The sequence below is a fragment of the Syngnathoides biaculeatus genome, chromosome 3 (assembly GCF_019802595.1).
Source record: "Syngnathoides biaculeatus isolate LvHL_M chromosome 3, ASM1980259v1, whole genome shotgun sequence".
Classification (NCBI taxonomy): Eukaryota; Metazoa; Chordata; class Actinopteri; order Syngnathiformes; family Syngnathidae; genus Syngnathoides; species Syngnathoides biaculeatus.
The window spans coordinates 28568199-28590593 of NC_084642.1; the positions used below are offsets into that span (position 1 = coordinate 28568199).

Consider the following 22395-nt stretch of genomic DNA (forward strand, 5'->3'; position numbering starts at 1 on the left):
TGGGGGCATGTCGAGGTATTCCCAGGACAGCTGAGAAACGTAGTCTCTAATTAAAGAATAATTTAGAATAAAAATACCAAAATGCAGATACTCATGTTTTGATCATATGGATAGAAGCAAAATCATGCATAGTAAAAATACACTATAGATAGGTTGAAGGGTTATACAGAATTTTGACAACTTTGGTGCTCCTACATGAACTGCACATTATACACAAGAAATTACAGTTGTTGTTTCTTTCGGCTTGTCCCTTTCGGGGTCGCCACAGCTAAATCCAAAAAGTAATTGAATCCTCATTTAAATAGGATCTTAAAGTGCGGGTGACATCCCTATAAACATTCTAAAATAGATATTGTAATGAAAAATACATATAACATTATTCACTTCAATGTCTATACCAAAACAAAAAAAAGTGAGCGGAGAGCGCGTCATCCATGCACAAAGTTACGCAATTGAGTGTCCCTCGACATCCAAGTGGTCACCATATTAGTCGCGTCATCTGTCCTTGACGTCATCGTCACTTCCGCCGTTGAAAACGCGCAGTGCCTGCTACTATGGAAGCCGAACAACAGAGATATTCGGATTTTTCCAACACCCCTTCTGACACGGAATCTCTTTTCGAAAAGGACAACACCACACAACCGAATGAAGTTACCGGGGCAATATTACTCTATTGTTTCGAGCCATATTCGGATGATATGCCATCACGGCCAAACCGCATCCCGTCTGATCAGCTTCCGCGGCGGAGATGAGCCATCGCGGCTCATCGCTCCCGGCCGGTGCTGCTTTGTGTTCACAGTCGAGCCGGCGCCCTTCACGCTAGCACGCGACTGAGTAACGCATTCTCGGCTGGGTTCCGTCGCAAAGCCCAACGCGCAGCCTTCGCGGAAGATGTGACCGCCGAACGTGGCGCCTCAGCTGGTTTGGCTGAGTTTCAACCCACCGTGCTATATAAGGAAGGGGTGGAGCCGAGCTATGTTGCAGGCTGAGTGACACATTGTTGACTGGGCGACGAGCACATCGACACATTTCATACGCGGATCTTTTGTTACGTTATGAGAGAGACCGATTACGTGGTCCGCCCCAAACTATTATTTTTTTTAGTAGCTGTATACACACCTACCTGTTATTTGCAACCCACAAAGCTCTCGTCCTTTGCACCCATGCAATCCATTTTTCACAACGAACAGGGTCTCTTGCAAACTTATGAAGGGTAATTCCATTCTCCCGAGTGTTCAAGCAATGTCCAGCAATGCAATGAGGCGGCATTTTGGCTAACACGAAGGAACGAGCTACCTTCACGGAGGTAAAACTAGTGGAAACAAACGAGTCCACAAGGAGGCGCCACTGTCCTTTATGTCACTTGCTACTTCTTCTCAACAAATTCCCGAGGATTTTCATGGCGGGAGTTACAAAAAGCTGTATACGTCAAAATCATGTTTTGTGGTGAAAAAACACATGGGACCATATTGGATGTGGGTTTTTCATTAATATACCAAAAATCATCCGTTTGACGACACTTGAGCTTTAAATAGGACCACTACAACACACAAAAAGTTTTGATTGACACAATAAAAGATGACCACATTTCAAAGTGTTTATTATGCTACTTAATGGGGATTACAACTATACAAATCATATTGAGGGTCAGAATTGAAATTGAGATAAAGCTCTTGTATTGGCCCTCAGATTGTACATGTGTATCAAACGTTGTCACTCAACAAATTTCACCCAAAAGATTCATTGGTTTGCCAGACACACAAACTTTGGTGAAACACCGCTTTTAAGTTACAGGAAATAGTCCCACAACAGATATACAAAAGCACAGTAATTATGAGCTCAGTCAAATGTACTGAGACATTCATTGCAAAAACAATGTAATTTTCACACAGTGGAAGTGGCAGCTCTTTAAAAGCATTGTTCAGTGTGTTAGGAATAGTGAGACATTTGAGACCAAAATATTTTTCGCACAGCTGCAAATTCAGCTTCTTTATAGTCTGTCATTATCAGATGACAGAATTATGGTTAAATGTATAGTAGTAGTATAGCAGTGCCATGTAAATGGAGAGACTTTTCAATTGGTAAATTAAAGTGGAAGACTAATGGACAGTGATGGAGACCAAATGCTGCCTTGCATCATCTATGACTTGCACTTTCTGAGGGCAGGGGGGAGTGATTTGCTCCTCAGCAACAGTCAGCTTTTCCCTTCCGTGGTCCACATTGATGACGATGATGATGATGGTAGTCAGACAAGGCATGAGAACAGCTGGCCCGCCCCCGGCCTCCGCTGAGCTAGCCCTGCTTCTGCTTTTTGAGGTAACGAGAACGCTGGGACAAAGCCACTCCCATCATGTGTCTGCTGAGAATGCTGGCAGGGAGCAGAGCTGTACTCACCCAACCCTGCAGAGACAAATTACACGGTCAGCTGGTGGCATTTACAAATAACAAATTAACATTCATTATTTTCAACCTACAGCAGAAACAACTGTTAGAACAAGGAAAACGTGGGCAACTGTTATCAAATGCTACCAACATAATCCATTTGTTTTGTCTTTTGTAATGACTTGAGAGGGACATAAGTGAAAAGTCTGCTTTGTTTAGCAAACATGTTTGCTTGTTTCGATTAATATTCTCTTTGGATACATTTGACTGGAATCCATTGGCATTTTGACCCTTTATTTGCAATTTTAAAATGATTTCTTTTACCCTGATCACTATTTATTGGGGGGGATAAATCATTGAAAAAAATTGGTTACACACATGGACTGCTAGGGTTGACCAGAAGGCAACAATAAACTAAAAAAATAAATGATTAGTAATACAACACTAATTTGTATACAGTAGTGTCTGACACTAGTTCGATGTATGAAGTATCATAATCAGACCGACAAATGGAGTTGTTGCAGTGGTGACTGATGCCATGTACCATGATGGCGTGAGGTAGGTAGCCATTGGTCTGCGTCTGGAGGCCCACAGTGTTGAGCTCAGCGGCGACGTAGCACTCTGGACTCGGCTTGTCCAGCGTGGCCCTCCGGATTTTGCTTAGCTTTGTTGCCACGAAAAAGGGCAGAACACTCTGGAAAATGGGAATTCTGGAGTTCATATCAAATTACGAATGTGTCTCACTTCAAACATATTGTTTGAAGTCACAACACGAAAAATATGAACTCCGCATGGAATTACTGTTCAACATTCAGCTACAGCAATTTGAACATTCGTAATGACGAATTTGTGTAATTAAATGTATTCACTACAAAGCAGTTTTGCTACCTGGATGATAATCCCCTTGCTCTTGTACTCAGCTTGCAACCCTCGTGAGAAGAAGTCCACAAATGCCTTTAAAAATACAGAATGGTTTAGGTGTGAATTAATACATACAGGATGAATTGTGAAGGGAAAATGAACATCCTCATTGAATCATTCCTAAATGCTTTCCTGGAGAATAACCACCAAACCGAACCAGTCTGCGTTGAGCCTAATCTTGACGCATGTGATCAATGAGTCATGGAACATTCTGAACATACGATTCAGCCACTCAATTTTCTACACCGCTTATCCCCACGCTTTTTAAATACACTTCAAATATAACACCCACATAAAGCCTCGACAGGTACGATCTGTCCTGTTCTGATCTTAATCTATGACAGAGCAAAACTTGTTTCCTCCTCAGGCATGAAGTGCGTGTTCTTCTTGTGGTCATGTTGGAGAGGAGAAAAACAGGAACAGGACATACCCTGCTAAACCATTTTGCAGGTAGATGTTAAACGAATGGGTCTTGTCTGTACGTTCTGTTGCAAAATGGTGTGAAAATTCAATGTCAAAATATCTTTTGAGATCTACAAAATTGCTATTATTTTGGAACGGGAGCATATCCCAGCCAACTTTGGGCAACAGACACCCCGAAGTAAAGATCAGCCCACCATAGAATGCTTATAGACAGACATACAACCATTCACGCCTATGGACAATTAAGAGTCTTCAATGAACCAATCATGCTTGTCTTTGTAAAGAGGGAGGACATCACAGTACTTGAAGAAAACTCAAGCAAGCGCGGGGAGAACGTATAAACTATACACAGTGACACAGCTTTAATGGGTTTCCTGAATTGAACACGTATGCAGGGTTACATGATAAGTCACCCCAAGTTTAATTTGAAACAACCTAGACTCGGCTGGGCTTTTGACAACATTGATTTTTCGGGTTAGGAATGTTTAAATCTTGGCAGACATTATCTTTCCACAGCATTTTCAATCGAGATAACCCTGATAATACTCTACTGAAATATAGCTAAAGTACTCATGCCTTGAACTTGTCGATGAAAATGTAGCATTGGCCTTCCTGCATTATCCTGATCAATCAATCACTGGTGTAATGATAGTCATCTATGGTCACACTTTTTACTTTTGACTTTGGAAACAACCGTTTCACCTTGGATGCAGAGTACACCGTGAGAAGAGGAACGGGGTACATGCCACTTGCAGAAGAGATGTTGAGGATGGCGCCCTTCTTCCTGAAATCACAAAACTTGTGATTCGCCTTTAGCTGATGTTATTTAACCAGTACAGTTAAATGAAGAAAAAAAGCTGCAGAGGAACACACACATGCAAGAAATGAAAAAAAAAAAAAATGTTTTGCGATGTGTAAGAAAGTCTACATTGGGTTACACAGTGAATAGTTGAGGGGGGGATTGAAGTAATTTGTGTTAACGTTTACATTTGTAAACTTGTTAGCTTTGGCAATATAACAGAAAAAGTATCGCTCACCTCTCAGCCATCTGAGGCAAAACAAGTCGTGTCATCTGGCAAGAAGACAATAGGGTTACAGATCGAGAGAAGAGATATGTACACAACTCAAAACATGAAACAAAAACATTAAGGTTCAAATTGTGTGTGCTCTAGACAAGCGTTTGTCCATTTGACAAAGTCTGTGTGGGTTGTACTGTATGAGATGACAAATAGATGGTGACTATAGGCGCTGGAGGAGTTTGAAGAGTCACTAAATGATACAAATTTTGATAGTGTGAAGAAAGGTGGTGGGTTGTTGCTCTGGAAAAGAAATACAAAAATGGGGAGGAGGAATCGGAAATGACAATTCTTCAAAAGTGAATTGCTATTTGTTTGTGTGTGTTCAAGATTGTAGATGTCTGGACACACGCACACAATAACAGTACATCTTACTCCCACTGACCAAAACGGAACATTAGAAACATAAAAACTAACACTGTCCAAATGGTAACATCTTAGGAGAGGGAGTTGGCTGAGAACTAAAGTTACAAAATAAAATCTCTTGGTTATATGGAATTTAATCACTTGAGCCTTGCAAGTGTTATAGTCCCATTTGAACTGTTGATTGATTAAACTTTATCTTGCTAGTTTTTGGTTTTAGAGCAGTGCTCCTGTGTGCCCATTCCCTTGTTTAATTATTAAATTCACATTGTGTCACGTGATGGTCCACCCCTCAATCCAGCGAGGATTCTTGTATTTACCAGTTTGCTAGAACCAGTCTACAGGTACTTATCAAATTCAATACATTATAATAGTCAAAAGCTTAATTTAGTTAGGTAGATCAGTTCAAAAAGTGAAAGAGAGATGCACTACACTTAAATATTCCCTTTTATTTTTAATACACATAATTGTGATAACTATAGCTTACAGCCATCAAAAACTCTCTATAGAAACAAAAATATTACATAAACAATGTACATGATTGTTGCCCTCTGCAAAGTAAGTCCAACCATCCATTTTTTTTTTTTTTTACTGCTTAGCTGAGATTGGGTCGCGGGGGCCGTAGCCTTAGCTGGGATACCTCGACTTCCCTATTTCCAGCCACTTCATCCAGCTCTTCTGGGGGGATCCCGAGGCGTTCCTAGGCCAGCAGAGTGACACAATCCTTCCAGCGTGTCCCCTGGTTCTCCTACTGGAGAGGCGTCCCAAGAACACCTCACCAGGGAATCAGATGCCACAGCCACCTTATCTGGCTCCTTTCACCGAGGTGGAGCAGCAGCTATAGTCTGAGCCCATCCCAGATGACTGAGCCTCTCGCCCTATCTCTAAGAGAGAGCCTGGACACCTTGGCGAGGAAAACTATTTCGACTGCTAGTATCAAGGATCTTGTTTTTTTTTTTTTTTGGTCATGACCAAAGCTCGTAACCGTAGGTGAGGGTAGGAATGTAGATGGTTAGGCAAATAGAGAGAGTGGCCTTTCGGCTTAGTTCCTTCTTCACCACAACGGACTGATGCAAAGACTGCATTACTGCAGGCGCTGGACTAAGTCGCCTGTCGACCTCGGGTTCCATTCTTCCCTCACTTGTGAATAAGACCCCAAGGTGCATGAACTCCTCCACTTGGGGAAGGATCTCATCTCCAAGCTGGAGAGCGCACTCGACCCTTTTCCAACTGAGGACAATGGTCTCTGATTTAGAGGTGCTGATTCTCATCCCAGCCATGGAGCAACTGTCCCCAATGTCCATTAGCTGTTGCAGAGCCGAGGAACGCCGGGTGAATCTCATCCACCCCTGGAGCCCTGCTACCGAGGACCTCAGTGATGTCAACTCCAGAGATAGGAGAGCCCGCCTCAGAGAACCCAGACTCAGCTTCCTATTGAGAAGGCGTGTCGGTTGAATTTAGGTCTTCCAAGTATTTGAAGCTCATATTGCACCAGACACTTATGGCCCCTTGCACAGGTGGTGAGCCCATGGAAAGTGGCACCATGTCACTCTTTCGCGCCGTGCGAGCCCCATGGGTGCAGGCCCGGCCACCAGGCGCTCGCCTTCGAGTCCCACCTCCAGGCCTAGGACAAGAGGGGGGACCTGGTAACCCGTGTCCGGGCAAGGGAAACCTTGATCCAATTTTCCCAAGTGTTTAATGAATGAATATCATGTATGAGTAGTGTAATAAATTATATTTTCTAACATATTCTAGTTTATTGAAATGTACCCTTATGCCTGGAGAATAATCTTGATGGTGAGCCTTCCTGATTGCTTTTTGATTAACGTCTAGCACTTATTTTAGTTAAACCTTTTTGAGTTCAGCCTGTTCTCCTGCCTTACTTCCTACACTTGGGTCTACTACGTGCCTCTGCCATCCTCATGCACCATGACAGGCTGAGGTATGTGCACTAATGTGTGTCGTTATAGCTGCGCACATTTTGAATTTGTAGCACTTACCTGGCACACTGATGTTATGTTGACATTGACCAGAGTATCAATGAACTGAAATGAGGATAAAATAGCATGACATTAAATGTGTGCATTTGTACATATGAATGAGGTATCTGGGGTGATCTTAAGATAACATACATGCTAACGCTATTTTTACATTGTGATTGACTTGTGCTTCCTTCATTCCACCAGGAAAAATTCTCACAGGCTACTACAATTCTAATGCATAAGACATTGGCTTACAGTATCCAGATTGGGAACGCTGAGGAAGAATTCTGGGTAAGAATAGGAAATTCCAACATTATTCACTGTTGAAATAAAAAAAAAAAAAAAAGTCATTAGTTTGTCCTCAAAGCAGCCTGAAGGTGGCACCAAAAGGCAAAAAAAAGGAGCGAGTCACTGGCAAAAATCAAACAAAATGTTTAAGATAAAGCACATTCATGTGTGCTGATGTTGAGGGAATCATGTCGGCAGCAAGTTGTGATCTTACCCAATACTCCGATCTCCAGTCCTGCAAGTCCATCTTCAATAGTGGAATAGATATTTACTAAACTGAAGTCTGCTGCAATGGTTTTTGTCTCCACACCACATTTGCTCTCTGTAGGTATCAAAGCACATGCACCTGTTTATAACTAGAAAGTATTTGTTGGATTTTTATGCCAAATATCACATTTTAAGTATCAGCAATTGTATCCAAACATCTGCCTTCTAATTTACAGCAATGTTGGAGATGAAAGGCAAGATACCAGGTACCAACATGAAACTGAGCGCTCACAGCCAAGCAGAAGCAATTAAAATACTTTTTAATCTATGAGGAAACCTCTCCTTTTAGTGGCAAATTAAAGTGAAGCACCAATCAAAATTGCACATTTTGCTGCATTGTAATACATTCGAAACTCATTTAAAAGAGTTCATGCAATTTGTTTACCCATGAATCATCTCAACACCAAAACTATAATTACGGGCCGGTATACTAATCTAATAGTGTAATACTCAGTGAGGTTGCAACAACAGAGCTACAGTAAATTCACCTGTACAATCAAAAAGGGTCCAGTGCTTAAAAAAAAAAAAAAGATCCACACAGTTGTCTTCTAACATTTTATTTAGCCACATACTGTCCACTTCTGTAGTACTGTAATTAACCTTGCTAACAAACAAGTAAAACAGCATTTTTATTTATTAAAGGTTGACATTATTTATACATGTCTATTGTTAAATTATATTCAAATACGCATGTGTAGCTAATTATGTGGCCATGAATAAACTAAATAGTGAGCCTTTGGTAAAAGCAGCTGTTGAGCTCCCTTGACCAAAAAAACGTCATATTAACTCAGGCACGACTTGAAGGCAAGTTTACAATAAACAATTTCCTTTCAATTTTAGGAAAATATACAACCAGAAGTTTAATAAATTGATGTGTATTACTTACCAATTGCTTTGGCTACTTCATCCAGCTTCTCTTGAGACCGACTAATCAGCACAATGGAAAAGCCTCTGCGTGCCAGCTAAACAGTTCAGCATAATAATTAACAATTGCAAAATACAGTATTTCAGAAAGTGAGCGTTTATACACACACACACACACCACACACACACACACACATACCTCCTCTGCATAAGCCTTGCCAATCCCATCTGTTGCTCCAGTCACAACTGATAGACAAAAGAAAATTTAAAAAAAAAAAAAAAAAGAAAATGTGACCATGAAGACCTAATTCCAATTTGATAATTTGTCAGGTCAAATTGTATGCATAACACGAAGATAATTGACTCATTACACATGAAAACCACTCCTGGAAATCAAATCAAAAATACAGCAGAGAATGAAACACAGTCATTATAACATAACATTTTAATTGGTCAGTATATCTTAGTTCAACAAACATATTTAGGTTACTTTGACTCCAAAAGCGTTCTGCATTCTAAGTATCAATTAATTTCTGTGACCATGATGTGGAAAATTACCATATAATACACTGAAGTTATGTCACAGGGATAGTCTGCATTTCACTGGCTTTTTTCAGTTCATGCTCATAACTAAGTATCAATTAATTTCTGTGATCATGATGTGAAAAATTACCATATAATACAGTGAACTTATGTCACAGGGATTGTCTGCATTTCACTCACTTTTTTCAGTTCATGCTCATAAAAAAAATTAAAAGAAAATTTTCACATTGGTACAAAGAATACACTAGTAGTATATTTATAGCAGATAATTTGATATACAATTCAAACCGCTGTCTAAAAGTGGCTCGTGGAGGAGACAGGAGAAAGAGTTTGACTGTGTCCCTGTGTTGCCTTCAAGAACATCTTACGTAGCAATATCTATCAGAGTTTGACTTTTTCTTATCTTGCAAACATATAATATGAAGAGGTTCCAACAATAAGTGGGCTCAAAAGCAAGACTCAAAGGGCCTCTAGTGGCTGAGAGTTCGCCATTCAATTTGAAAAACGCAAGTATAGAGCTCATGCACCTACGTCATAAAATTACGTGACTTTTGTTTACTTCGCCATATTGCCGGTCGAGCAAAGCATTGTCCAATGCTAAGTCGGTTGGAGACGACACGAAAACATGTCTTATAGCATGACGCCCAGTCTTGTCCGATACCGTTAGACATTTAGAAGGTGAAACTAAACGAAGGTACGTGGAAAGGTTAGATAAACTCTGCATCGAGGACCCGTATTTAATGCCAAAGTCGATGTTTTCGCGGATGAGAAATTGGACTGTTAATTTGCTTCCGCTTGTCTTGGACAACTGGATATACACATGTATATGGTGAGTAAATTGTCGAGATTTACACGGAAAAGTTTGAAAGCGTATAAAAGTCTGGATGCAAACAAAGACTTCGTTTCATTCATTAAGTATGATTGAAAAAAAAAGATGACGGGTTGACAGCTCATGAACGCGGAAGCGTGTTCGGCAACACGTTAACTTTTACCGGAATCCATCGATCTTTTCAGCTAGTATTCAATACAAATACCAATATTTAAGTAAATGACCCCTGGTTTTACACAAACTCTCATTCATTAACTATGAATGGGAAGAAAAAAAAAAAAAAAAAAGGAGGGAAGGAAAAAAAAAAAAAAAAGAGGATGGAGTTGTCTCCACGGAATGTACACTGAAAACGATTGTGGCTGGATTTACTGTAACAGTTTTTTTTTTGTTTTTAAATGCATTGTTCTCAAATTAGCCTACTTGGCATTATAAATACTTCTTGCTAATTTGAGATTGAGAAGAATAATTCCTACCTGAAATGAAGCGATCGTTACATAGGCATATGTGTATTTTGGTTGGGCACCTTCCATCATGTTTCCGAAATCCATTGATATTTTCTGGTCTTTTCATCTGGTATTCCATACAATGATCTCTGTGAATATCTGTCTCGTCTGTTGTGACAACCAACAGCACAACAGGTCTTGGGTATTGTAAATATTCTCCTATGGTTCAATGTCTCCCACAACGTTGAGCAGCTCTGTTTGAGCAGCAATATGGCGCCGTGAAAATGGTGACGTCACGTGCATGAGCTCTATACAACCATAGATTGTTGAGTGGATGAATTAGTGGGTGGGAGGAGGTCTACTGTAGCAGAGCCAGTGTGTGCATGTGTAGTCATAACTTCAACCTTCTGCCTGTGACGCAGAGGTGTGATAGACAGCAACTACTTTTTGTTTTTTCCAGCAGACCTTCTCAATTGTTCTCAAATAAATGCTACAATTCAAAAGTCGTACATCACGTACAGCCGAAAGTTTATACCTACGTACAAAAAAAACCACTTTCAGAATATTACAAAAAAATTCCCAAAAGGTGAGTTTTCAGATGAATAAATTGTACAACGAACATCACAAGAGTAGCTATTTTGACTCTTATTGTAGCAACTAAAATATAGAATTCTGCTATTTATACACAAAAGCTTCTCTTTATCAACAATCACGTAGCCTCGGCTGTACCCACTTTCCATCTGTGTGGTCTTTTAGAGTACAAATGGTATTGAGATGCCAAGCTTTTGGGCTGCAGCACGATCACACATAAGTGTGAGAGTAGGACCATGAGAGAGAAAATGACAAACATCAACACAGGGGATCCTAGGGGCAGCTAAAAATAGCAAAGAGGAGTGGGAGAGAATCTGCAGGCACAATGAGGGAGAAAAAATAAGATGGGTTATTTTAAGGTGGTTTGAGAATGAACTGTTCTATGGAGGCATAAGTGGATTTTTTTTCCCAGCTGAATATGTGTTCCCTTCATTCAAATAAAAAGCCAGTTTTAGGAGCTAATCACTCAAATTTACTATAGTCATGCAAACAAAATTTCAGTTTACTATCAAAAGGGAACAGGGATTGTATTTTTATCACCTGCATAAAAAAAGTGATCAATTTCATATTGCCAAATTTTATGTGTCCAGAATGCAAGCGAGTTTTATAACCCCCACACTTAACTGCAATTTAGATTTGTACGTGCTCCAAAAAGAATTGAAGGAAAACGTTCCATTACTTAAGGTTGTCACACCAAAATGTTGGGCAAAGTAATACAGTTAATGTTGAAAACTGGAAATGTTACAATCAAACCTCAAGTGAGGTATTGAATTGTGAACGTTGACACTTTTCCAGTAACAGAAGCTTCACTGTGTGATCTTCGTGCTCAAGTACACTGCGCAAACGCAATCTGAAACAATGGCCAGTAGTGTCACAACACACTCCACAAATGCAGCAGAAACGCTGCACTAATGTTGCTCAAGTTTGCTCAAACTGTTGAATTGTGCCATAAAAATCAATGTAGATAGGCAACGATAATTATCACAATTACAAAATATTTTCATGGTATTTATGTAAACAAGTACAGCATGCTTCATGTTGACTTTGTGCCCTGATTCAAAGATAAAAAAAAAAAATAAAAAATAAAAAACACCTTGAGGAATATCACAGGGTGTGTCACTGTGGCAAAGGTAACTGGAGACAATGCTGTCAGATGACCGAGTTGTACACAGGACAAAATATTAAAAGGCAACACTAGTGTTTACACTCATTTTCATGAGTCAAATTCAAAGACCTAATACTTTTTCTATGTACATTAAAAGTCCATTTCTCTTGAATATTATTCACAATTTGGTCTGCGTGAGTGAGCAATGCTCCTTTCCCAAGATAATCCATTCACCTCACTAGTGTGGCATATCTAGATGCTGATTAGATAGCATGCTTCCTTGACAGGACTCTCTTTGGGGGAACACAATAAAATGAAAGGCCAAAATGTCCAAATTTATGACACAGCACATTTTTAAGGTAGAGTGTAACTGGTATGTTAACAGCAAGAATGTCCACCAGACCTCGTGCCCAATTAAAGAATGTTCCTCTCTCTACAATAAGCAGTCGGCAAAGATGTTTTAGAGAATACGGCAGTGCATCCAATTGGTCTCACAACCACATTGACCTAGGACCTCCACACCCGGCATATTCACCTCCAAGAGCATCTTAGACAAGGCACTTGGACAGCTACTGAAAGAATCATCTTGCATTGCCGAATAATTTCTGCACAAACTCAGCAACACGCTTGGGCAACCTCATCTCCATGCTCAATGTCCTCCCTTGTCTGGATTGTGAAAATGGGACTTGAGTGCACTTTAGAAAGATGTTTGCTGAACCAATCTGAGAAATCATCAGGCATTTTAGTGCAGTACCAGTGATGATGTGGAAGCCGTATCGGTCTGTCGTGGTAAAAGAGCAACGTAACCAAAAAATTAAGTTCTCAATTTACCGGTTGATCTACAGTGCTCGCCTCATCTTTGGACATCAGCTGGAGGTTGTGACCAAAACAAGACTACAGCAAAACCGATGGTAGTCGGTCAAGTTCAGAAAAGGGCAGGTGTAAGTTACTATATGGAGATTTAAGGCTTTCTGAATGCACAGAGATAGCATGACAGGATCCTGGACCCCATCTTTGTGTCATTTTTCCATGACCTCGCCTCTTGTTGGAACATGAAAATGCACAGCCCCATGTTGCAAGGATTTGTACACAATTTCTGGAATCTTAAAACATCCCAGTTCTTGCATGACCAGCATGTCACCCCGATGAGCATATTTGCAATACCCTGGATAAGCTTGTAAAACTGCACGCTGGAGTGATACCATCAACACGGGGATTGGACCAACAGCCCACAGGCCACAATTAACAATGTAACAAACTCTATGCAAACATAGAACACTGCATGAGGCAACTACTCCCACCCCAAACAGTAAACCTATACATTTTACATACATAATCAAAATGGTGCTGCACACATTTGCTCTGGTGCACTCTGTTTTATCTGTTTTTGAGAGTTAATCGTGCTTGAGTGCTCTTACACCTGCGAAGAGCTTCTAACCTTCAGGAAGACAATTCTTATGGACCAAGGACCTCCACATCCGGCATATTCACCTCCAAGAGCATCTTAGACAAGGCACTTGGGACAGCTACTGAAAGAATCATCTTGCATTGCCGAATAATTTCTGCACAAACTCAGCAACACGCTTGGGGAACCTCATCTCCATGCTCAATGTCTTCCCTTGTCTGGATTGTGAAAATGGGACCTGAGTGCACTTTAGAAAGATGTTTGCTGAACCAATCTGAGAAATCATCAGGCATTTTAGTGCAGTACCTGTGATGATGTGGAAGCCGTATAGGTCTGTCGTGGTAAAAGAGCAACGTAACCAAAAAATTAAGCTCTGCCAGTTCTTCATAAGGGGAAAGTGAGCTGGCATGCTCGTGCGAGTCTGGATATGGGGGACATGAACACCCTTACCTGGAAATTTCCTCTCCAGTGAACACTCACTCAGCAACAAGATGGACGAGCTAGCGCTACTGATGGAGAGAAACAATTTTGCTCCTCTTGTGTTTTTGACGTTCCTGGCGACATGGCTTTGTGAAAAGATCCCTGACTGCGCACGATATCTGGAGGGACTTCAACTGCTCGTAGCAAATGGTAACCCTGAGCTCATTAGTAAAAGCAAAGGTGTTGGGGTATGTTTCTGCACTAACAACGGCTGGTGCACTGATAAATCTCATTTCCCAACACTGCTCTTGTGTTCTGGAATATCTCTTCAACTTTATGAACAGAAGCATTAAGTGCGGCTGGGAAAAACTGTCTTGGACACCCTGACCATCAGAAACATATTGCCTCATGGCTGTGTACTTCCCCCCTGACTCTTCTCCATCTACAGCAACTCCTGCACCTCTTAGCAGTCAGTTTGTAAAACTTATCAAGTTTGAAGATGACCCTACCCCATTGCGCCTATCCTGGATGGTGGTGAGATTCCCTACAGATGGGAGGTGAAGCTGTGAGTGCAGCATAGGTGGTGATCGCCGATCAACTGAAGGCTCCCATGAATTGAGGACCTGTATGGATCCGGGGGGATGCAGGTCAAATTGAAGCAGACCCTACAAACCCTGGACTGAGCCTGTTTGACCCTCACACTTAGGAAGAAGGCTGCAATATATTCAGACCAGAATCTCCCACCACATGAACAGCTTCTTCCCCTTGGCCATCAGACTCAGTACACTAAATAAGCCGGTTATCACACATTAACAATTGTCAAATTGTCAAAATTGGTTGCAATATCATAAACGCACTAGAGTCACACCTAAATTTCCTGCTTACTGGACTTTTTTTATTGCATGCCCTTACAGATTTATTCTATTTTTATTACTTGATTGTTGAATTTTCATTGTATCCATTTTTTAAATTACAAGTACTCTTTATTTTATTATTACAGTCATGTCACGTCTCAAAAAGATTCCTCTTGGCACACCGTTGCAACAATGACACTGACATTGTTTCACTGACAATGACATCAGAATCTTCATCAGCCACATTTGTGAGGTGGATGAATTATCTTGGCAAAGAAGAGCACACCAACAGATTCAGACTGATTTGTGAACAATATTTGGGGGAAACCGGGCTTTTCTGTACACAAAGTCTTCATTCATGAAGATTTTTTTTTTTTCCCAGATGGTCTAAAATAGGAGCAAAATCAGAACTGTTACATTCGTATTGAACAACCTGCAACCAGAACCTATGAACATGTAGCACATTAATTACATGAATTATACAATTACATTAGTTGTACAAGGTGTGTTCACAACTTATATAACATGCTGGAATCCAACCATAAATTTCCTATACAGTCTGAAATTATAGCACCAGCATAAGAACAGTTTACTTTAGAAAATTTTGTTCTCCTGCAAATGCCACAGTACAGGTGAAAAAAAAAAAAAAAAAAATCAATAGGCAAATCAGTGAATGAGCCACAAATACAGGTAGATTCATTTTAAACTTTTTTCACCGAAAATGTCAATGCATACAAAAAAGTACATATATCAATACATGTTGCCTCAGATGAGACTCATGAGTAGGATGCAACTATAAGAATGTGCAAAAGCTACATTATCATAAGCATTCTCCCTCTCATGCACACACAGAGAGAGAGAGAGAGGAGAGAGAGAGAGAGAGAGAGAGAGAGAGAAAGAGAGAAAGAGAGAGAGAGAAGAGAGAAGAGAGAAAGAGAGAGAGAAAGAGAGAGAGAGAGAAGAGAGAGAGAGAGAGAGAGAAAGCAATGAACCAGAATCCCAAGGATTCAACTGCTAATGTGAAACTCATTTATGAATGGCTCAAGTCCTTGTTACATAATGAAGCTGTCGGCTCAATCACATCCACTTGAGTCAAGCAAAGTTTGTGAATGAGGGAAGCAAACAAGTCTAGAGGCTTCTTTGCCTCACTGCCTATCCTGAATTGCTCTGCCTGCATAATCAAAAATGTAAAAAAAAAAAAAAGATCTGATACACTTCCATTTTTAGCTTTGCACAAAAAGATGAAAGGAGACTTGATTTCACACACAAGCTTGTCGACTTCTCCGTCAGACTGATGTGGTCTAAATACAGTAGATCAATGACAAACTCACCATATTACGTCACCAAGAATATGTTTTGATCACCATTAAGTGATTGGCAAGCAGAATTATTCAAAAACTACAAAACGAAGTGCAAACCTACCTCAAATCAACTTCTTGTTTTGATTATATTTGTTTACTGCGCCACAGGGCATTCAAACCTGCATCTGTCTGCACACTTGAGAGGAACCCGTTGATTCGGAGTGCTAATCCCAACACTTAAATCAAATGACAATCTTTTACTACACTTTAAATTCATTGCCAGAATGCTGGAACCAATCCCATTCTGATGTGTTCCAATCTGTATTTTCTGTACAAAGAAATGAGACCACGAGTGAGCTTTAGTAACATGAACCAGGACACAGATCTATTACGCAAGAGAAGCAACAAGACCAACAGGCTTTAAATCAGTGATTCTTAACTGGTGGATTGCGGAAGGTGGGTCACAACAGGCTGTTTCAAGTTCCAAAAATAGCGAAATACAATGTTACGTTTACAGAATACATTTTGTAACAATACAAGGATGCATCATCAATTAGCACAGATAATGTTTCTTACACAAATATTTACTGTACATAAGTTAGCAGTGGTTAAGTGATAGACTATGGCATATTTCAATTTGCGTAAAAACTTGGGTTAAGTCACCGCTAGTACTGAAATATTTAACAGACATCCCAGGTTAGACCGACCTGCCTGTTATATTGTAAATAGATTTAACAACCATGTGTGAGAAACGCTATTGCTTGGGGAATTTAAACATTTGAACAATGCCCTTTGTGTTTTCATAGCATAATTTCACTTGTTAAAACAGTTTGGTCTGAATTCTTAATTTCCTAAAAAGAGGTCCAGGATATTCATACTTGCACATGCAGTTGTCATGTTCACCATTATATTCTCAAAATGAATGAACTTTACGTTGGCCAAGCCTGTATACTCATAACCTCTCATATTGTCCAAGAAAGACACTATACAACAAATGCAAGAGAAACATCATGCTCATTGTAAGCGTGATAGAGGAAAGGAGCAGTAGGGAAGGAAGGAGAGAGGGAAATATAGATATGAGTTTTGGGTGGGCCAGGGAAGCAGTGTCCACCATGACAGTTCATCACTAATGTTATGCTAACCAGCCATACTATCAGTGTTAGCAGAAGTATTGACATTTTTAGTTGCACTTCTAGAAGTACTACTACTGGAAGGGGAAAGAGAGATCTATTCATCCATTATCTGAGCCACTTGTCCTCACAAGGGTTGCAGTTAGTGACATCATTAAGGCAGCGATTGCAACTGAGGTGGGGGGAGCAATGCTGTGCCACAGCAAGATTATTATTTTTAACAATTATATGCATTTGCGATACTATTGCAATATAATAAAATGAAATTTTCTCACTGGTCGTGAGAGAGAAGTCAACACTGCCCGAGCCTGCCACACATTGCTCCTTTACTTTTATCTCATGAGGGATCAAGGCATATATCTAACATGTTTGATGTTTTTCACTCCACCAGGTTAAAAAATTAAAAAGCATTGTTCACGCTACTTTGACGGTGCCATATCAAATGCATCCTCTCATCACAATTTAAAGATGGTGGCCGCCAATGAAATCAACAGTACCTACAGTATGCATCAAAGGATACATTTGTTGAATTGAGGCCAGGTATTGCCTCGTCCAATTTCATGGCTGAAGTAAAAGTAATGTTTATGACCATTTATCAATTTCATTAGTCATTTGTATGTGCCTCTTAAATATCAAATGTCAAGAAGTATCGAGAGCAGGCCTCAAATCCAAAAGCATATTATTGAGGCAAGACGATCTGTGTTTTGATGAATAATAAATTTTAAAAAAACATGACCAACACTTAGCCACAAGAAAAGCAGGGCCAACAAAAGAGGAAGATTTGTGTGGTATGAAAACTGAAGTTAGCATCTGGTTGTCACAGTGCAACAGGACTAACTAACCACAGATCGTTTTTACTGAAATAATTGTTACTTGAACCAAATTGGAGTTATCCATCTAACCATTTGCACCGCATATCCATGTTGGGGTCACAGGTGTGCTGGAGCCTACCTCAGCTGACTTAAGGGAGGCTAAACCCTGGATCGTTCACCAGTCAATCACAGGGCACATACAGACAAACTACTAGTCACTATTCACATGAATTTTTGTCTTAACATGTATATTTATGGAATGTCAGAAAGTTGGTGCCCCAAAGAAAACCCACAGAAGCGTGGGGAAAACATGCGAATCCCAGAGCCGATGTCAATCCCCAACCTAGGGCCACACAATTGCTGGAATTTGAATCGTGATCGCAATTTTGTTTGCAACAATCATCTGGGATTTTTTTTTTTTTTTTTAAATTTACTTTTAAAAGTGGGACACTGCTGCATATGAGAAGTACTTCATTTGCAGCAGTGCCCACAATCTACTTATCTTGTGACAACAGGGGACAAAAACGCTTAAGAATTCATTAAGCATTGGCATTGCGCTTCATGTCCAACTTTAAAAATACAAGCCAAAAGTGAAACTGATGTCCAATATAGTCTTATTTGAAGATTTAATTTTGAAGTTGGTAATCTCAGCTTGTTGGCAGAGAAGCGGTGTGTCACGGGTAAGACAAATTGTTGTAGCAGCTGGCTTGACTTCAACTCTTTGTCTGGCTTCAACTCAAGTAAAAAAAAATAAAAGTAACACCAGAAGTAAAAAGTTAATATCCCATTGCGATCAGCCTTTTTTTTTTTTTTTTTTTTTTTTAAATCCACTGAAGGGAGAAGGGCTCTTTTTCACATTTCCCACTACTATGGCAGTTTGCCATTTGTTGCCAGTGCATTCCAGAGAGTTTAATAATTTCATTTTTCCATCTACTTTTAGGTCTTCGCCGTGACCGCTTTGTGCCAGTGGCACCCAATAATATCTTCTGTGGTCTATCGTTTGTCAGCACTGTCTTCGACCAATGTCGCGAGCCCATTCCCAGGCTTTTTATGCTGTTTTATCAAAAGGCATCTTTTCTTGTCGCGAACGCTTATTTTCAACATTTGGCATTCAATGTTCTTATAGGTTACATGGAGCCTTTGTTACGACTCACTAACGGTTGGGGGTTCTGTCAAAAATATGCTCTAAAGTTTGGGTGTCGGTGAAGTAATTAAATTACAGTGCGTTAACACCCATTATTTCTGTTATGCTGTAAAACATGACATGACGAGAGCAGTGATGTCTTACTTTTACGGAGCCAAGACAAAAGCAAATATATATATATATATATATATATATATATATATATATCACGTCACAGCATCAAACAAAAATGTCACAAAAAGTGGGACACATTAGTTACTGCACATACTTCTTGCAATCTAATAGAAGACCCACCTGCCCATTTGCCAAGTTTAGCTGGTGACACAAGGAGCCCGTTGCCCAGCACCCACACCTTAATCCCGGCCAGCAGCTGGTACAAGGAAAACAGCGACAACCAGGCCGCGGTCACAGCACCGAGCCAAAACAGCGGCGTCTCCACAGCCCGTAGCACAACAGCTCCACTGGACAACATCCCTGCTGCCTGAAAAGCACACTGATTGTGTTTCTTGGCGAAGTGATACGAGTCCTGCTTACGGACAAGTTCAATGAAACGATACAACAAAGTGAAAGCACATGCACACGGAAATGTGACCTCACTTCCGCGTTAGTGGGAACTTGGCTACCCGTGATTGGATATTCTTCTTCTTTTACTTTTTTAAAAAACATTATATAACTAGTATCTAAACGTTATTGCCATCTAGTGCTCATGACGGTCACCTCATATTGATCTCGTTCTCAACGGGATGGAAAATATATGAATGGATGGGCAGTGATCACGTGAGAGTTTTAAGAATTTGTCAAAATAATTATTTGACTTTAATAATTATCATAATTTCTTCATCATAGTTTCCATGGAGATGTTAAACTGGTGAATTACTAGTGCAGGGTATTGCAAAAGAGAAATCGCTCATTTAAAAACACCCCCTTCCAAAAAAATCTCGTTAAAAACTGTTGTTTAAAAAATAACTTTGTGTTTCAGTGTCTAAATATATTGTGATTTTAGACTTCCTTGTTGTTATTATTATAACAGATCCATATATCCAGTGTTTAATATAATCTGTCAAATTAATTTTTTTTATTTGGGTTTTAATATATTTAATTCCCACTGCACTTCCCATTCAAGCTATTTTGCATTGTTCTGTGTCCTTTCCTTAAAAAAAAAAAAAAAAATCTGAAATGTGAGTGCGTGCATACAGTCCCTAGCAAAAGTATTCATTCCCTCAGGCTTTTTATTCATTGTGTGGCATGGCGATCTCTATTGTCACTGATTTCTTGATCTGAACTTCAATTCCAAGTTTTGAAGTGAAATGAGAAAAATTCATATGAAAAAATAATTTTCAAATACACTAGAATATGTGCACAACTATCACCTCCCTTAAGTCAGTATTTTTTTTTTTACCCACCAGTTGCAGCTGCTCCTTCAAACTCCTTTGAGATTGACAGTCACTTATATACAGAGTACTGTTACAGGTTTTGCTCGAGAATATAATCGTAATTTAGCTCTGATCCTTTTTTTCCTTGACTTGGACCAATTTGCCAGTCCTGCTGCACTTCAACATCACCACTGTGCATGTTACCACCGTGTTTCACTGAGGGGATGGTGTTCTTGAGCTGACGAGATGTCATGTGTGTGCACCTGACGTGCGCCAGCTTTCCTTGATGGGCAAAAAGGTGAATTTGAGTCTCATCCGCCCAGGACACATTCTTCCATATATTTTAGGAGTCTCGCTTTTTGAAACCCCAAAGTGTGGCTTCTTGTTTTCAGCTGAAAGTACCTGCTTTCTTCAGGCCACTCTTCCATAAAGCCCAGGGCTCAGTGTGCACCCTATGAGTAGTGGTCCTTTGGACAGATAGTACAGCCTAAGCTGTGGAACTCTGCAACTCCTCCAGTGTTACCTTTGTAGTATGTGTTGCCTTTCCTAACAAATGCCTTCCTTGTCTGGTTTGTGAGTTTTGGTGCAGAGCAATATGATGTCATTTTATTTCAATACCATTAGGAACGATTTAATGGTCCTCCTCAGGATCATTAAAAAATAAATAAATAAATTCTGACCCATCCTTATGTCTGTGTGTGTGTGTGTGTGCGTGCATGTGCATGCGCGTGTGTGTGCGTGTGTGTGAGAGACCTGTGTTTGTGTTTTATTCGCAACTCACATTGTTCAATAGTCAATACAATTGAACAATTTATCTAATGTTACTCTCCTTGTCATTGGTTCATTAGCCACACATCAGGATTGCTCCTCACAGCAAAACTGATCATGACAATGGATGCATTTTATATATTTACCAAATGTCTTTTCCTTGTCAAGAAAGTTTAGTCACATCCATATTTGAGTGCATTCATAACATTGGCTCAAACAGTGACACAAACATTCACTTAATGTACAAAATGTAGGCGATTTGTACATTTTACGTGTTAAGGATTTGAAAAAGCCTAAAGGATGGTATGCAAATATCTGCAAAATCGTAACCGTGTATGATTTTCATTTGCAGCTTGATTCTTGTGTGTGCGTGTGTGCGTGTTGTGGGGATTTATTATTGACTTATGGCTTCTAGAATCTGGACGTGTGAGTCTACGACGTACACAATGCAGCCAAGTAGAGCAGACAGCACAGGTCCATAATGTGAGCAAGAGAGTTATATAAGAGGAGGCCTTCTAAAAATAGAAATGCAGCAATGGTAAACACGAGTCTAAACAGTTTGCCTCAGAGCTTTCAAAGGAAACCTGAATGAAATTTAGATGAAAGCGCCATCTCGTCCATAAGCAGAGCAGCTGTGATCATAACCGTAGGCACATTATATTGCGGGCACACGCATGAACGCAACGGTCCTCATGCCGTGTGGGACTGTGACTGATAAAGTCATCTCTCTGTGACTTTGATGGAACAAAACATCGCCAAAGGTGGATGAATGAAACAAAACCCCTCACATTGAGAAATTCAGCACAACTGACTGTCCGTTTGCAGACATTAATTTCTTATGTTGCCATTTTTGCTTTTATTTTCTTTTTTATTTTTCTACTGGATTGATTTATTATTAGTAGACGTATTAGTATCGGTACTACATTTGAAAAGGCTGGCAGTGCACAGGAACGTCTGCACAATGTCAGTAGAGGTAACCACATAATTTCAGAAAAAAGATCACCATAATGAATAAAACACACAACATATGAAGGGTGTTTCAAATCATTTATTTATATTGCAACGTCGGTGAATAATGATAATCCAGTTGGATACTAGGATTACCAAATAT

The 22395-nt window shown here is 40.0% G+C and overlaps 1 protein-coding gene across 1 annotated transcript; it reads right to left on the reverse strand.

Annotated features, from left to right (window-relative positions):
* Positions 1-1583: 1583 nt before the first annotated feature.
* hsd17b12b (hydroxysteroid (17-beta) dehydrogenase 12b) lies at positions 1584-19758 on the reverse strand. Its single transcript, XM_061815152.1, has 11 exons — positions 19438-19758; positions 8766-8812; positions 8589-8664; positions 7650-7757; positions 7403-7467; positions 7166-7210; positions 4764-4798; positions 4429-4510; positions 3271-3336; positions 2927-3076; positions 1584-2400 (listed from the first exon to the last, which is right to left on the reverse strand). The coding sequence occupies exons 1-11, from the start codon at positions 19613-19615 to the stop codon at positions 2293-2295; spliced, it is 960 nt and encodes a 319-aa protein (XP_061671136.1). The 5' UTR covers positions 19616-19758; the 3' UTR covers positions 1584-2292.
* Positions 19759-22395: the final 2637 nt, after the last annotated feature.

Excerpts from the sequence above, each read along its gene's own strand:
- hsd17b12b (XM_061815152.1), bottom strand. The coding sequence starts at position 19,615 with ATGTTGTCCAGTGGAGCTGTTGTGCTACGGGCTGTGGAGACGCCGCTG. Across the intron at positions 8,665-8,765 it reads GCAAGGCTTATGCAGAGGAG|CTGGCACGCAGAGGCTTTTC; the intron begins GTATGTGTGTGT and ends TGAACTGTTTAG. Across the intron at positions 7,211-7,402 it reads GCGTTCCCAATCTGGATACT|TTCATTGATACTCTGGTCAA; the intron begins GTAAGCCAATGT and ends TCCTCATTTCAG.